The sequence below is a fragment of the Arvicola amphibius genome, chromosome 3 (genome assembly GCF_903992535.2).
Source record: "Arvicola amphibius chromosome 3, mArvAmp1.2, whole genome shotgun sequence".
Taxonomy (NCBI): domain Eukaryota; kingdom Metazoa; phylum Chordata; class Mammalia; order Rodentia; family Cricetidae; genus Arvicola; species Arvicola amphibius.
This window is the reverse complement of record NC_052049.1, coordinates 29,981,653-29,999,629: the sequence shown is the minus strand read 5'-3', so window position 1 is coordinate 29,999,629 and position 17,977 is coordinate 29,981,653. Positions and strand designations below refer to the sequence as shown.

The 17,977-nt window shown below is 43.2% G+C and overlaps 1 protein-coding gene across 4 annotated transcripts in view; it reads right to left on the bottom strand.

Annotated features, from left to right (window-relative positions):
• Positions 1-17,756, bottom strand: part of Nnt (nicotinamide nucleotide transhydrogenase) — an 86,079-nt gene extending 68,323 nt beyond the window's left edge. The window contains exons 1-5 of one of the 4 annotated variants that reach the window (XM_038321330.2): positions 17,450-17,756; positions 12,948-13,149; positions 7,577-7,806; positions 5,788-6,005; positions 1,453-1,540 (exon numbers count right to left, since the gene is read on the bottom strand). In XM_038321330.2, the coding sequence (XP_038177258.1) occupies positions 1,453-1,540; positions 5,788-6,005; positions 7,577-7,806; positions 12,948-13,098 (687 nt within the window). In that variant the 5' untranslated portion in view covers positions 13,099-13,149; positions 17,450-17,756. Of the gene's footprint in view, positions 1-1,452; positions 1,541-5,787; positions 6,006-7,576; positions 7,807-12,947; positions 13,150-17,096; positions 17,304-17,449 lie in introns of those variants that run through there. The other 3 variants (XM_038321333.2, XM_038321331.2, XM_038321332.2) reach the window with 3 other exon arrangements.
• Between the last annotated feature and the right edge of the window lie 221 nt (positions 17,757-17,977).

Below are 17,977 nucleotides of genomic sequence, written 5' to 3'. Positions count from 1 at the left end.
TACACGTGTGAAGGTCAGAGGACAACTCACAGTTGTTGATTTTTTTTTTTTCTTTTACCAGTGGGTCCCAGGAATTGAACTGAGGTCAACAGGCTTGCAGGCAGAAGCCTTTACCCCTGGGTCACTGAATTCAAACACTTGTAGACACGGTCACCTTTCTATCTTGTTTTAACTCACTGGCTCTTCTGTTAAGCCTCTTGGTTTTTGTCTCACGGTTTTAATCCCTTATTACAAGTTTCCTCTAAACTTCCATACCTTTCTACAAAGATTCTAATCAAAACTAAGTTGCTGGCATGCACATCGGTGCATTCAGCCAGCTTAAGAACAGCATCGAGTTTCTGGCCAGCTTGAATGCCAGACATTTCCTCGTGATCTTATGCAATAAGATAAAGTTTCATAGTACAGATATAGAAAGCCTTGTGTCTCCTGTACCACACATCTATGGCGTTCACGTATACATTCTTCCTAAACACCCTGGCCTTTACCTTAAGGACTTGCTTTTCTTTCCATGGTCTATTTCTCAAGGATGCTTGGTGTTTTGGTTTTTGTTTTGTTTTTTCTTCATAGATTTATTAGTAGAACAATTCTGAGTTTGTAAAACAAGTTTTAAGAACAGAAAGCAGCCAGATGGATTACAAAATTTCCAAGTCTTGTTTCTTATGCCTCAACTCAGGGTTTTAATTTAATGGACTCTATAAAAGGATCACAAGATAATCTCCTATGCTTGTGCCCTCCATCCTGCTTGCCATTAGCCACTCTCTATCTCTCTCTGTTGCCAGTCTGGATTCAGGGAGAAGCACACTTCCATGGTGCTTTGATTGTTACATCATCTCCCATTATTTCCTCTTGATGCCCTCCCCACGAATGGGAGTGAAGACATCAAAGTGTTTTCTCCAAACCATGTTACAGTAATCAAGAATCACAGATTTAGTGACTAAAACCTTGAAGCGTTTTAAAAGGTTGTAGGAAATTGGCCCACAGAGCAACCTAGCCAAAATCCATTTAAGAATTGAAATAAGCGGGCTGAAGAGATGGCTCAGAGGTTAAGAGCACTGACTGCTCTCCCAGAGGTCCTGAGTTCAATTCCCAGCAACCACATGGTGGCTCACAACCACCTGTACTGAGATCTGGCGCCCTCCTCTGGCGTGCGGGCATACATCAAGGCAGAATGTTGTATACATAATAAATAAATAAATCTTTAAAAAAAAAAGAATTGAAATAAGCAAAAACTGGGGGAAAAAAGCAAAAGAAAAAAGACTAGCGCTTCCAAAACAAGCAAAAGGCCCAAAGTTCCTCTTTCAAGCAGTGTTAAATGTTCAGCCCCACGGCTTTACTTTAGATTTCTAAGCACAAAGGCATCAGCGATGCTAACACACAGAGATGCCTTTGAAAATAACTCTTTTATGACACCTTCGATTCACCTCGTGAAGAGACACTGGAAGCTGTACGCACCTTAGCTGGCGGGACTTTTCCAGCAGCTGTGATCTGACCGGTGAAAAACCTTCCAAAGTGATCCGCTGCTAAAAGAACAGCCTTATAGCTGAAAAAGTAGACAGAGAGCTCCGTGAGCTAACAAGCAAGGGACCGCACATTATGACAGCCTGACACTTACATAGCTGCAGAAACATCGTGTCTGTATGTTACCCTACGCCAAGATTATTTCTCAGCAATGTGTATAGACTTACCCCTCCAGCCTTCACAGTCAGCCTCTGAACACGTACGATTACTACATCTACTTCATAAACACAGACACGAAGGTGGAAGCAGTTGCCCATGGGCCCCCCAGCTAGTCCTCAGAACGAGAAGTCTGAGCTGAGCAACATGGCTGTGGAGGAAGACCCTCATCCAAGGAGCCAGCCAGGCCCTTCTTAACAAATACTGCAGTCTTGACAAGACAGGAACAAGTAAAGACGCAAGAAGTTCGAGAGTGCTTTTCTTCCCGGGTAGAGGCTCCACATCTTCAAACCACGCTTTTAATTTTAGTATGCTGTTCAAATTTTCTTTAATGGCTACAAGTACCTCTATCACACTAAGGGGAGGTTTAGATTATCTGTGATGCACGAGGGGAAAAGAACACTACCTTTGCTCTACAGTGGAAGAAAGCTTGGGCCCCTGGGACAGCCCAATTGATCAGATTTAAGACCCTGAGCAAAGTCAGTCCTTACTTTCCTATATATACAATATGCTGTATATGTTTATTCAATATACAATATGCATACCCTATGTATTCAAAACAAATATAAAGAAACAATATATATTTAGACAAACCATGTATGCAATATGTTTCCCATATAAACAATATATCTGTATAATAGAGTCAAGAAGATCATCAACTTCTTGAGTGTCATTGTGAGGACTAAATATGTTAATGCATGTGAAATATGAAGTGTGATTCCTGTCACATGACAACACTCAGTAACTATAATTCAGCTATAGAAGCAAGTTATCCAATAAAACCTAACAGCGAGCCTCATCTTTTCTTAACAGGATGTTTGGGACACACTACGCTAATCTCATTCCCATGCTATCTTTCCTTAATTAAATGCAACTATTTAATACTAAGACCCACGTGCTGACTTGCAGCAAGGCCTCTCCCTCATAGTCTAATATTACTTAATAAAACAATTAATACAAAAGCATGTTGCCATCACTGCTATTATTGTAACTTAAGCATACTGGGACAGGAAGAATATTTTCAAGATAGAGACTAGGTGTTTCTGAACACTCTGCCCTATCTAAATGTAACCTATAGTCCTCAGCACTAATTAGACCTATTTACATTGTCTCATAATACTGGAAGATTCTGCAGCTAAACACACTGTTCCAGAGCTGATTTTGATACTCTCCCCCAACGTGCGTCTTAGGTGACAGAATCTTTAAAACTCTGCATGGGACATTTTAAGCCCCACATTGTGTAACATCCACTCTTCCAGCCACTAAATATGGCAGCAATTCCTTTTGGCCCCTGGCAGTCTTTATTCCACAAACAATTTTTTCAAAAAAAAAAAATCATTTGCTCCCTTATATTAAGGACAGCAAAAATGCATTTCTATTTATTTATTATTTGTGTGGGTGCTGGCATATGTATTCTTGTTGGTGGTACACATGTTGGGGGACAAAACTTGTGGCAATCAGAAGTGAATCTCAGGTGTTGCTTCTCTGGAGCCCTGAACCTTTTCCTTTTCCTAAGACAGGGTCTCACTGAGCAGTGGTGGTGCACCGCTTTCTAAGTCAGCCTGGTTACACGGAGGAACCCTATCTTGACAAACCAAAACGGGGGGGGGGGGGGGGGGGGGGGGCAAAAAGACAATCTCTCATTGGGACCTTGAGTTTGGTAATTAGACTAGGCTGGCTAGTGAGATCCGTCTGGCCAACACTGGCAGTACGAACTTGTACCACCTCACCTAGACTTTTACATGGGTACTAGGGATCGAACTCCGGTTCTTCAAGCTTGTGCACCAAGCACTGTATTGATTGAGCTACCGCCGCAGCCCCCAAATTTTGCTAACTTGTTTCAACTTTACTATATGGCAAACCATACGAAATGGGGTGAACGGCTGAAACACAAAGTAGATTCTGCGGCGTCTTTGATCCATGGCACAGTTTAAATGTCACATCTAAAACATAAAACTTGGACCAGTGAGATGACGCAGAAGATAAAAACGCTTGCCATGTGAGGCTGACAGACTGAGCTGGATCCCAGGAGCCCACGTTTTCAAATCTGAATGGGGGGGGGGGGGGCACAGATCTGTAATCCTAGCACGACTCTAGCATGATGGGAGGTGAAGACGGGAGAATCACCTGGAAGATGACGCTAGCCTGCGGGCCTGCGGGCCTGAGGGGCTGCGGGACTGTGAGCCTGGAGCACAAGGCTCAGTACAAACGAGAACCTTCCTAATAAGGTGGAAAAGCATATTCCTGAAAGCTGTCCTCTGACCACCATGTATGCAAGCCCATACTTACCATCCACACACAGAAAGAATGAGAGACTTAAAAAAAATAATAACTTAAGAACCTTCCAGTTCATGCAAGATTCTGTAAAAGGCTTTATTTATATTGGGTTTTTTATACGCACCGTTTTCCCTTCTAATACTTTTATTGGTGCCTCATTCACATTAGCTTAAAATTTAATTTAATTAGTTTCTTTGAGAAGCTGTTTTCCTAAGTATTACCCTGGCTCCAGATTGTTGCTACCCTTACAGGAAGTGGGTGCTCATTCCTGTCCCTCGTGACACGGCAGGCTTAATTATGGGCGTACTCCTGCAAGCAAAGTGGATCTTAGAAAGCTTTTCTCTGTAACATGCCGCAGAAGACACTTGGAATCGTTCCCGTTCTGTTCCCATTGCCTCTTCCTTTGATTAACAGCTTCCTTTCCAGTACAGAAGCTTTCTCATTTCATGGAGTTCCACTTGTTGATTGTGGGTCCTATTTCCTGAGTGACTGAGATCCTATTTGTAAAGTCCTTCCTAAGCTTAGAACCTGATTGTACTTACTCTTAACTCTTAGAGATTCAGATCTAACAGTGAGGTCTTTGGTCCACTTGGAACTGATTTGAGTTCAGGGTAAGAAATAAGGATCAAGTTTCTTCTACCAGTAGATATCTAGTTTTGTTGCTGTTGTTGTTTTGTTTTGTTTTGTAAAAGATGTTCTCATTTTCTCATCTTTGTGAAAAACCAGTTGACAGTAGGTATATGGAATCTGGGCTCCTGACTCTATTCTATTGATCGGTATGCCTATTTTTGTCCCGGCACTATGCAGTTTTACCATGGATCTGTAGTATAATTTGAAATCAAGAATGGTGATGCCTCCAACAATGTTTTAATTGCTATGGATGTTTGGGAAAACCATATGGAAATCTACTATTTTTTGGGAGGGGTGTAGTTCGAGACAGTGTTTCTATGTGAAACAGTCCTGGAACTTGCTCTGAAGACCAGGCTGGCCTCAAACTCACAGAGATCCACCTGCCTCTGCCTCCCAAGTGCTGGGATTAAAGGCTTGCGCCACCACTACCCAAAACCAATCTTAAACATAACTCAAGACTGAGGCTATCCCAAAAACTGACCGGGTGGTACATGCCTTTAATCCCAACACTCTGGAGGCAGAGGCAGGCAGATCTCTGTGAATTCAAGGCCAGTCTGGTCTACAAGAGCTAGTTCCAGGACAGGCTCCAAAGCTACAGAGAAACCCTGTCTCAAGAATCAAAAAAAAAAAAATCTGAAAAACCCTTCTGAAATGCACCATTTCATGTACAAAAATTCCAAAACATATTTACAAACTACCTGTGTGTATAAAATGCATGTGAAATATAAATAAATTCCATGTGCACACTTGGATCATATACACAAGACAATTCATTATATAAATATTCCAAATCTGCAAAAAGCCTGAAATCTGATAAGCTTCTGGTCCTAAATTCTCAGGGCTTTTCAACCTGTATTACCTTAAAACATGTAAAAGTGCTAGTATCCAACTATGTGTGACCTATAAAAGCAACCATTTCAATCTAATGAGTATATATACAACCTATGAATACAGCTTCCTCATGCAAACACTGGCAGCTATTTCTTTTGGTACAAATTTTTGCTTCTAACTACAAAGATAAGACGTGTGATATGTATCACTATGATTTTGTGAAAAATTAAATGAATCACAAAAGCTAACATACGTATAAAAAAGCTCAGCCCTCAGCAGCTCTGACAAGGTAAAACTCTAGGAGACCGGCAACATGAAGGCCCGTGCCACGTCCCTGTGCTTCTGTTCAGCTGAAAGGAGAAAGAATATACCTACCCAGAAATGTTGGCCATGGAGCTAAGAGCGTCGTACCCCTGAGCAATTGTGACTCTTGGAACCTGGTCCATTGCCAGAACTGTGGTCTTTCTTTCGGAAAGTTTATTTAGCAAGTCTGGATTCTGGGCGGGGTAAATGAAGCTAATGAGAGTTCCCGATGGCTTTAAGAAGTCAGCTTCATGAGCGCCTAACGCTGGATTAACCATGGGTGCTCTCACCTGAAACGAAAGTCAAACAAACCCCAGATTAAAACTGTCAGCACCTTCATTGATGGCTTTTAAATAAACAGGACAATTTTTGTAAGGCACTATTGTCTAAATAATACTTCTGAGGTATATCTTCCATCAATAAATGTCTGCTGTGCTTAGCCACATGAAGATGTGTCCGTCCTACCCTGTGACTAGTGACCTGTGTGAACTGTTCTGAGGAAAAAGCACAGACTCTGGGCAGAGCACCAGATCAGGCGTGACAACTGCAGAGCACTGAAATATTAGCCTGCTGGCGGTGGTGGCGCACACTGTTAATCCCAGGCAAATCTCTGTGAGCCGATGTGGTCTACAGAGCTAGTTCCAGGACAGTTAGAGCTGTTTCTCAAAGAAACTCTATCTCAAAAGATTTTACAATGAACCTGGTCTCCTCAAACTTACTACTCTGTTAAAAATTAAGAGATATTAGGGGAAAGGGACAAAAAAAACATTTGTTTTGTGTTCAAAGACTCAATCCTAGAACTGAGTGGTAGTGGGCATACTTAATCCCAGCACTGCAGAGGCAGAGACGAGCAGATCTCTGTGAATGGGAGAGCGGCCTCGTCTACAAATCCAGAAGCCAGCAGGGGCTACATCGTGAAACACTGTCTGAAAAAAAAAAAAAAAAAGAAAGAAAAAAAGAAAAGAACAAAAGAAAGAAATTTCTGCTGTCTGGTATCTCAAGGCATTTCTTTCTTAATTTGTTCTTATGTGCGTTGGTGTTTTGCCGGTGTGTGTGCCCATATAAGAGGTCAGAAACTGTACATTAAAGACAGTTGCCATGTGGGTGCTGGGAATTGAAGTTGGGCCTTCCGGAAGAGCAATAGTGCTCTTAACCTCTGAGCCATCTCTCCAGGCCAGCTCAAGACTTTAAAAGTCAATTAGCCCACTGGTCACTCAGCCTAATGCTACCTTGTCCAGGATGGCCATGCTGTTTCTAGAACAGCACTATGCCCGTGTAAATAACTAACTGCCTTCAGCCATCAGATACTGCACATGGTATCCCGGGATGGATTTAATATCTTCTTTTCATCCTAGCAGGACATAACAACTAGCAGGAAGTCTACATACACATGGATCATATAGCAAAAATTTTCCCTAGTCAATTGAAAGAAACTTCCACCCAGAGATTATAAAAATGAAGATCTCCATTTCCCTTTCAGGGTTAAAAACAGGTCACATTTCCTGGGACATAAAGAATATTCACAATATACAATCATTTCATCAAGAAAAAGAGTATGGCTTTAAAATAGGAAAAGCTGAAATGGGTGATGCTTAATATAGTAGATATGCAAACTGTTCTGATTTGGTCATTGGATATACATGTCAATATCACAGTGCATCAATATGGACAATTATTATATGCCAATTAAAAACAAAAAGAAGAGCACTAGGAAAACTGGAAAAGCCAGATGTGGTAGCTTTAATCCAAGCACTGGGGAGGCAGCTCTCTGTGGGTCCCAGGCCAGCCAGGGCTACACAATGAGACCCTGTCTCAAAAAGGAAAAGAAAACTAGAAATGGAAGAGAGAAAGGAGTAATTACTTTGACCACCAGATCAGAAGCCAGAACTTCCTTCGTCCCTTGGATTTGGGCCCCGGCTGCTCTGTAGAGATCATCTGGGAACCTGGAAGCTTCGCCTGCTCCTGACTCCACCACAACATTAAAGCCCTGCTTGACCAAGGCCTGAACACCAGCAGGAGACAAGGCTACTCGCTTCTCATTCTGGAAAATCTCCTTGGGGACCCCAACTGTCAGCTGCTTATATGGAATTCCTGGAAACAAACAAAACCAAAGTTTAGAAAAAGCTGAAGAGGAGACATGTTTCAGAGGAGACATCAGGGAAAGGAAATGGAAAGTCTGTTCTTCGAAACACACCTTGCACAAGTTGTTACTGAAAATAATGATTCACAATCATGATCCATTTACCTTTTTTGAGAGTGATAAATTTTTGTACAAGCCATCCTGAATGCATGAGATATTCCATTTAATTGAATGCCTCTCTCTAAGGCACATGATAAGCTTGCTCTAGTCTTAAGAGAAAAATACCTGAGTTGAGAAATCACACAGCATGCCAGCCTCCCTCCACCCTCTGGGGTTACAGTCTTCCTATCCTGACCTTTAGTAAAGACAGAAAGAAATTGTTGAAGAATAGCTCTACAATAGATCCTTTAAAGGTTACCATGTCTCAAGTCCCTTTCCTGGCTATTTGGCCAGAGGAAACTTCCCATAGATTTCCAAGCGCTGGATCTTGAGACTCTAGCAGCAACTGATTAGGCAAGAGACCAGCAACCAGGTCAAAGATAAACATCTACAAGCAAGACATGAGAGAAGCCAGCAGCCCCTGCCTATGACAAGACTTACAGAGGAATTGTGGGTTCAGGACAGTCCATGTTGGCCAGTGATTAACCTACTATGTTGGCTAGTTTTATGTCAACTTGACACAAGATAGAACATTTGGGAAGAAAAATTGAAAAAATGCCTCCATAAGATTTGCCTGTGCACAAGGCTGCAGAGCATTTTCTTGATTAATGATTGATGTGGATGGGCCCAGCTCACTGGGGGCAGTACCACCCCTGAGCAGATCATCCTGCATAGTATGAAAAAGCCAGCAGAGCAGCCACAAGGAGCAGCCAATAAGCAGCGTTCAACCATGACCTCTTCATGCATCAGCTCCTGCCTCCAGGTCCTTACCTTGAACTCCTACCCTGACTTCTCTCAGTAATGGAATGTGGCCTGAATGTTGTAAGCTGAAATAAACCCTTTCCTCCCCAAGCTGCTCTTGGATGTGGTGTTTTATCACAGAAACAGAGAAGGAACTAAAGTTTCTACCCAACCACGCTCTCTCCTAGGAGGTTTAAACAGAGAAGTTACAGAGAGAGACTAGGAGAGTGGATGTTTGCTGGTTATTTGTCAATGCAGCCATGAAACAAACATCAAAGAGAAGCCAGGGTAACACTGGCTGACATAATAATTGTGACTATTTAAAGAATGACAAGCCATAACTAGGAAACCCAGAATGCATTCTACTTCTCCAAGATGGTGAGAGGTATCTTGGGCCCCTTTTAACTGAGAATCCATCGAGTAAACCCTCAACACAAAATAGAAGCTGATTGTGATTCTGTTCCGTACAGCCTAAAAGAAAGCATCTAATACAAACATCTTTGTGAAGAGTTCAGGGTAGCTTTACCTTAGACATTAGTATCTTCTCATGCTCTAATCAATATGAAGCCATTAACACTTTGGCAGGAAAGAGGTAAGACAGGATTTCTTTGTGTAAGCCTGACTGTCCTGGAACTCACCCTGTAAGCTAGGCTGGCTTCAAACTCACAGAAATCCTTCTGTCCTTGCCTCCTGAGTGCTAAGATTAAAGGCATGTGCCACCATGCCTGGTCAGTAACACGTTTTTTAATAGTATGTTTCTATATAGACTTTACTATAGTTCAAAAATTCCATTCTTGCCACTGAATATATAATTAAAAACTGAATCAAATTATAAATAATAATCTTATAAATAAGAATAACTTATTGAGACTTTTGACAGATTAAGGCACCCTGAAAATACCCGCATTTGAGCATAGTCTTATATCCCCATACTATTTATACTCTAATAATTTACAGTATAGTAGAGGCAGATAAATATGTATTTCCTACCTGAAAAGGGATAAACATAGAAGGATGGCAAATATTTAGATCCATGTGTAAAATTAAGTCAAATATGTACTTCTCTGGAGTTTACTTCTCATCTGTATTTGATAGCCTCAAATCTAAGCCCCACATTTGGAAAGCCAAGGCAGCTACTAAAGATAGCAGAGTTGAGCCAGAAGTATTTAGGAGAGCGATGTGATTTTGTGCACCACTAATTCAGCACTCTGGAGGCAGAGGTAGGTAGACCTTTATGAGTTCAAGACCAGCTTGATCTACATAGCAAGTTCAAAACCAGCCAGAGCTACATAGTGAGAATCTGTCTCAAAAAAAAAAAAAAAAAATCATACAAGAGCCAACCTGAAATGGCTTCCATTAGCAAATGTGGTGATTTGAGTATCAAAAGGAATGGGGACTGGAAAGATACACAGGCTGCTCTCCTAGATGACCAGAGTTCAGTTCCCAACGTCTACATGGTGGGTCACAACTGTCTATAACTCCAGTTCCAGGAGGTTCTCCTCTAGCCTCCCTGGGCACCAGAAATACACGTGTGCACAGCCATACATGTCAGCAAAAACAACCATAAAATAAAATGAAAAGTTTTAAAGAATAATGGTGTAGTACACTTCTAAAGGTATTATAATCCATGAGTTCATGTTGATTATCAAAAAAGTACTTAGAATTTTAAGTGGTATTGCTCAACTTAGAATATACAATGGATGGGCAGAATAACAGCTTCCCAAGGATATCCACATCCTGATCCCTACCACCTCTGAATACATTATACCTAACACAGGAGAATTATGATGGCAGATGAACTTAAGATTGCTAATCATTTGGCCTACAGCAGGAAGAATATTCTGGAGCGCTATGATGTAATCACAGAGTCCTTACATGTGGAGGAGGGAAGCCAAAGAGTCCTAGTCAAGAAACGATGAGAAGATGCCACACGGAGGCTATCACTATGAGACAGGGCCACAGCCTGATCAACACAGGAGCTCCTCAGAAGCTGGAGAAGTATTGGAGACGGTTCTCCCCAAGGTTCCCAGGACGCAGCAGAATCATCAATATTTGGACAGAGGCCCAGTGACAACTCCTTTGGACTTTGTCTCCCAGAGGTTAAAAAGCCAGTAGGCTCATGATTATTTGTTACAGCGGGAATAGAAAATCGATACACAAAGGAACCAACTGATTGTTAGCAGAATTAATAAGGCATGGGAAGGAGCGTTTATTCATGGGGATGGCAGGAAACTGTGTTTCCTTTATAGAAAAATTCTAGATGGTAAATGAAGAGTAATGGAGTCTCACCATTTCTAAAGTCCTAATAAAACCACGAATTTAGCTAAGGACCACCAACCAAAGCATCTGAAAGTATCTGAATGAAAAAAAGCTGATGGGAACTTCCTATCAGACAGATCACGAGGACAGCACCTACACTGACCAAGGGGTCTTCCCGATGTAAAACAATAATATACAGCACTCCCAGTGAGGTATTCCTGTCAGAAATGTATCCTTAAGTTGACAGAGCCTCTGGGTCTAGTTAAGTGTTACCAAAAAAATATGAGGAAAAGAAACCAACTCAGTCGAACCAATCAAGGGAAGGCAGTCTGTCAAATTTAGAACACTGGGGATTCTACCAAGTAAGAACTGCATTCTTCAGCAAGTAAAGAGAAGAAAAGTTGGGAAGAGGGGCTGAAGATGTAGCCAAGCGGTCACGTACCTGGCCAGTCTGTTTGAAGGCCTAGGTCTGATCTCCAGTAATGAAAAAGTCTCTTATATGTCATAAAAGCCCTAAGAGATACACCAAGCAAATGTAGCGCATGAACTCTGGACCATTCTTTGAACAAGCCTACTACTAAAAATAGAAGCAGGGACTTTGTTGACTCCCAAGGGAGGCCTTAACTCCTCTGAGGAGTGGGTGGGAGGTGGGATGGGTGGAGGTGGGAGAGCCATGAAAAGGGGAGGGGAGGAACTGGGGCTGGTATTAAAGTTAAAAATATTCTAAATAAGAAAAAAATAGAAGCTAGGTACGGTGGCACACACCTTTAATCCAAGTACTTGAGAGGCAGAGCCAGAACAGCCTGTTCTACTGTAGTCCCAGGATTACCCTGAGAGATACCCTACCTCAAAAAGGGAGGGGTAAGAAAGAAAAGGAATACTGACTGGGATTACTTTTCATGCGTTTCAGTGTAATAATTAAATTAATATATATTTTTTGAGACAGGGTTTCTCTGTAGCTTTGGAGCCTGGAAATTAATATTTTATTATAGAAAAAGAATACTTTTTAAAATAGCTGGGAAAAAATTAAAATTCAAAAGTTAAACATTGTAATACAGAGATCTTAATGTCTATAGATTTACTTACAAGGACAACCCTCATGTCCTGAACCGGTCATTTGCTTCTATCTTTTCAACTTTACCACTCGGTGATCTGGCTTTCCAGAGCAGGCCAAAGATAAACTTGGGGAAAGGTACGATGCCAACAGTGATTTGTCACCCAAGAACATGGAGAGTGGCCACGAAATCCATTCAAGGAAACAGAGCTTCTCAGTGACTAGAAATCAGTCCCGCAAGTCTTAAGAGGGAGAAGAAATGTTCCTGCTGTTCTTTCACCTTCGGAACGAAATGCCATTTTTAGCTGGGCATAACGCCATCTGGAATAAAAACTAAATGTCTAAGTCTTCCTGACAAATGTCCACATGCTTAGGGCTGGCCAGTGAGTGATAGTATGCCTGGATGGTCCTTGGGAAGGCTCTAAAAGAGAGGTGACTCAGCTGAGAAGGTGACCCCTTGAGTCTCTTCTCCTCCTGGCCTGTACCTAGAACAGAAGCAAGTGAGACGTCTCCTATCAGAGAAGACCTGACAGGCCACGGGATGCCTTAACTATTGTTCTGTAAGCACTGAGAAGACAGTAGCGATTTTGAAGAAAGAACTTTGCTTTTTACTAAATCAAGGAACGTTATTGTAGAATCAGTTAATACACTTCATCCCAGTACCTTGTAGGAACAAAGGAAGGCTGCCAGGAGAAACGATTACTACGAGAAAAAGGCTCCCAAATACAACCAGCTAATCTTTTCTCTTTCCCCATTATTTGTATCTCCTCTGTTAACAAGGGCAGTCTGGAATTTCTATAAGTGGGAAATATGAAGAAAAAAAATGTTCATTTTGTTTTGTTTGTAACGATCACTCACAAATTCCAGGTCATAAAATCCCATGAGTTTTCTTGCATGTATCACCAAGGACTTGAAGCACACTGAGAAGTAAATTTTTACCTGGCTTCCCAGGTGACTGACACCACAGTGCCCGATGAGTATGAAGTGCTCGCAAAAGGTCTTTCTTCCCAGTTAGACCCTTTCGGGGCCCCAAGTTGCTAAGGAAGGGACATGAGGTGCCAGCCACCACTGTTTTCAGCAGGTGTGCCATGCTGCTTGGTGCTCCAGCTTCCCGAGTTCCCGAGTCCTTGAAGGTGGATTACTAAAAAGGAAGAAAAGAAAATGTTTATATGCCAAGAAGAAAGCTGCCTTGTCATTTGAGCAGGAAAAACCGTATAAGTTGTTCTTCGAAAGGGTCTGCATCCGGAATACATTTGTATGCCGCCATCGACAAAGAATTTGGTTGTCGAGTCTTTTACTTATAGACTACATTTCAAAAGTTGTTTCGAATCCAGCATTTAAAATTTGAAATCTATGTTCTACTTAAAATTGGGATTATAATCTCAGCATCAAATTCCAGGCCTGAGTCACACAAGTGTGTGTGTGTGGGGGGGGGGGGTGGGTGTGATTGAGTTTGTATATATGCACACCTATAGAGCTAAACCACATCTTAGACTAAAGTTATCTTGTAAGTCAACATATTTTTCCAAAAGATACATATAATCAAATTTATATTTGAATTGCCCTTAAATTATCTTAAAAAACTGTCAGGCACTAATCATACAAAACACATTACCATCCATCCTATCTACTGCAGTAAAATACTTAACTCTGCCAGTGGAATCTCCTGATCCATGCCTAAATGAACATGAGATTCATGTTTCCCACCCAAGAAAATAAATATGCACGGATAAGACTCAAAAGAAAAAAAAAGAAAAATTCCATAATATCTTCACTACCTCAGGCTGTACCTATAGATGTACATCTATAGCTGAGAATTCTTTATAAAGGGGTTCTCAACAGTGGCCACTTTTTTGTTTCACAGGTTTCTTATAATAAAGTTTATTAAACCAAAATGTGGCCACTTATTATTACCAATCCTAACAGCACTAGCTGAAGTTTCTCTTGGTTGTTGTACCCTCAGCCACCTTTGCCCTGTTTGGCAGATCCCAGCGCTCACACAGAAGGCATTCACCATGTGCCTCTCCATTTCCCTTTGCTTCAAGAATGAGAAGAAGCAGAGGGTCTAAAGTCTATCAGTCAAACCCGGCTAACATTACACACTATGCTGATCCGTGCAATGGACTATCATGGAGCGGAGCATCCAACCCAAGCCGGCTCTAAGCGGCTCTATGCGCACTCTCCCACGCATCAGAGAAGTATTTATCTTGTTTTACTTTTCAGAGCTGTTACCACGACTTCCTAAATAAACGTCTTTAAAACACTGAGAGGGAACACTGGTGACAGAATTTATCAGTCCCAAGGTTGCTTATTAATCCGATGCCCTTTAATTCAACAAACGTGGCCCAAGGACAGACTCTCAGAGGCCCTTTCTCCCTTTCTCTTCTTGGGTCATCCCATCTCCCTGCAACCTATGTTCTCGGTGTGTTGGCAAAACTTCCCCAGACTTCATCAGCAAATCAATGAAACTAGCCCTGCATTGCCCAAGTCTGCCACTTCCTGATTCTTTAACCTGAACTACTTTGAGACTCAGTCCACTAACCAAAAAGTGATAGAAAATAGCAGTTTCCTAAGGTCCTTTTAAACGCTAAGAAAGCCATGATTATCTTGCCTACTTGGAAAATAATAATTTGGTGTTGAACAGATTCCTAATGGGGTACTTTTTTTTCCCCTTGGTTTTTCAAGACAGGGCTTCTCTGTGTAACAGCCCTAGCTGTTCTAGAACTAGCTCTAGAGGCCAGGATAGCCTCAAACTCACAGAGATCCACCTGTCTCTGCCTCCTGAGTGCTGGGATTAAAGGTGTGTGCCACCACTACCTGGCACCAGGAACCCAATCTCTGAGGGAAAAAAAAAAAAAAAAACACTTTATTCAGGCCTTAAACATTTAAAGCAATGATCAGGAGGTTGTCTAGTGGCAAGAAAAGTCCACTACACTTGCCCTAATTTAAATATAGACAGTTCTGAAAGCGGTTCAGAAAATATCTGTACCATCTTATCATTGGCTAGGCCACGTTTACTCCAAATAAGTCATATCTTCCCCTTTTCTTCACTTCAAAATTCTCGATTACCTGATCTTCCATGTATGTCTCACGCCTTGACTCAATATTGGCATTATTTTGGAACTCAGAGTTTAAGATAATAAAATATCTGTTTTCCTAAGGCATTCATGAATCTTCCTAACAGAGGAAAACTGCCTCCCGAGTAGATGTGGGGGGAGGGTGTGTGTGTGTGTGTGTGTGTGTGTGTGTGTGCGTGTGTGTACATGTTTGTGTGCGTGCGTGCATGTGTGTGTGCGTGCGTGCGTGTGTGTGTGCACGTGCGTGTGTGTGCGCGCGTGCATGTGTGTGTGTGCAGGTGTGCCTGTGTGGTGCCAAGGACAGACCCCAGGAGCTCACACTCACTAGGAAGGTACTCCTCCACTGAGCTACATCCTCAGCCTTCACCAAACAAATCTTAAAATCCTCTAGCGTCTAAGGCAAGCACCTGACCTAGCAAAAGAAGACAGCATCAAGAGTACAAATATGAACTCTGGGTTGGAAGCCCCCTCTGCAATTTGTTAGAGGTGTGACCTTCTCGAATCACCCAGTTTTTCTCTACCTGATGTCCTCATTTTAAGTTCAGAACAATAGTAAAAAACCTACCTCATAGAGTTGTGGGGATTAAAGCAAAATGCCCTGGTCATAGGGTCGTGGAGAGGACTTAAAAAAACACAAGATCCTGATTGGCTGTTCCTCTCACTGTTATCCTTGGCCCCGTGCCTGGCACTAAACAGAGTAAGTCAACTAATATTTTTGACTGAGCACTTAAGTAACTAGGGCTGAGTATCCTGGAGCCATTTTGCAACAAATTTCTGAAACAAAGTTTCAGAACTTCTTCCTTTGAAAACAAAATGTTTGTGTAGACTTGTAAAACACTGATCCTATAAGCAAAGACAAACTACTTGCTGATACTAGAATAACTCTAAATAAATAAATAAAAAAGAAAGAAAATGGATGGAACGGGAGTGGTGGCTCATAGTTGTAAAAGCCATCGCTGGGGAAGTTAAGGCAGAAGGATCAACTCAAGTTCAAAGCCAGACTTGGGCTATACATAGAGTTTTAAGCCAATCAAACCTACAGACTGAGATCGTCTTCGTCTCAAATTTAAAAAATATATTAAGAATACTAAGCTAAGAATTAAAAAATAACTGAAATTGGCCCAAACAATGGGGTGCAGTGGGCACATAAGCCCCATCCCTGTAGACAGTTTCCTAATGACTGCACACCACCGCAGGACGAATAAAGGACACCTGCAAGCATAAACAAAGTCATGCTTTTAAAAGCTAGGCATACCAACAAGGACGCAATACTCTACCCTGGCAGGCAGCATGACCTCGCCCAAAGCCACTGGTGCCATAGCCCCTGTCACAGGTGCTGCCCCTCCCTCAGCAACTAAACTGCCACCCGCTGGCACGTGCAACTGGCCGGCTATTTATAACCTCCTGTGGAAGCCCATTGGCTCTGGCTACACAGTAGTCATTGTGCCTCTCAAGTTTGAACCAGCTCTGCCCAGGCCTGCACCCCCACCTGACTCTCCTGCCTCGCCAGTCCAAACCCCTCTCCTCAGTCTTGGAGAAACCGGCACCCACTACCACCTTTAAGCCCTGACCTCCACTCACACCTTTTCCTATGTACACCCTGCGTGAACACTCTCGATGTTCAAATACAACTTAGGGGAGTCCAGCTGCCATTCTTCTAAGTCCGCCACCCATCGAAAGTCCTCTATGACCTCTCTTCCGAACTCTCTTAGGGCCAAAACAAACATATACAACTTTTGCAGATCTTGCCTCCACCCCCACCCCAGGCTACAAGATCTGCACCTGCACAGCTGTCACTTCGTTCCTTGCCCTCCACGGGGACCCTGTTCCTACATCCACCCTCTCATTGCCTTTCACGCCACTCTAATCGAATACACACACATAAAAGCCCCCCCCCCCCCGGCACGGTATTCTCCGCTTGTCTCCTGCAAGAGCCTTTGCACCCCATTTGCTAGACACTGCCGACCCCGCCCCCCTTGTGCTCACTGACAGGTCCCCCTCGCCGCAGGACCTTGGGGTTAGCGCTGGCTGCCCGCCTTCTCCTGCAGCCCCCAGGAGCCGCAGGGCCGGTTGGCTCACCCGGGCTGGCAGGCGGGACAGCTGGCGACCCTGGGCTGCTAGCAAATGCCACGCCGCAGCCGCGCTGGCAGACCCGGGCTCAGCCCGCGGCGCTGCGCCTCCAACCCGGAAGAACAGCCCTAACCCTGAGGCTGCAGCGACGACCACGTGACATGGCACTGCCCCCACCCGGACCCGTGCCCCCTTTCCGCACCCCCTCTCCACCTCCCACTGCCTCCTGCCAAGCCCGCTTCGCCCGATCGCCCTTCCCCTCCGCAAAGGAGACAGAGACTCCACCAAACGCACCCTTAGAGCGCAGCAGCCGGTAAGGGTCCTTCCTCTCCGGGTGACCGCTGACGCCCCTTTGTCTCAACCGGGGCCCCCGGCCCGCAGCTCCGCCTCCTTGCTCTTGCTCAGTCGGTCTCTGTCAATCAAACCTGGTGCCAAGCACTGCAACTCAAGTTTTTAGGAATTCATTCCTCTTCTTTCTTCCCCTGGAGACTAAGTTACAAACTGTGATTTCCTCACCCGGGTCCCAGCAGAACAAATAAACGGATCCTATAACTTCTCTCTTGGTACCGGACTTTCGTCTAGCTCTCTAGGAAAAAAAAAAAAATTCGAACTTCTGTAACTGGAGAGGACTTAAGAGGGAGGTAGCGGAGGGCGGGAATGGGGGCGTTGTTTTTCCATTCTGGACGGGAGGTGGGGTTAAATTCCTCACAAACGAAGTCAAGGCCTGAAAATGAACATACATGTTCGTATTTGGCTTGCAGCAGTGAAGCCAGCCAAAAGGAAACCCTGTGTTACTTGCTAACATAGGTAGCGTCTGGAATG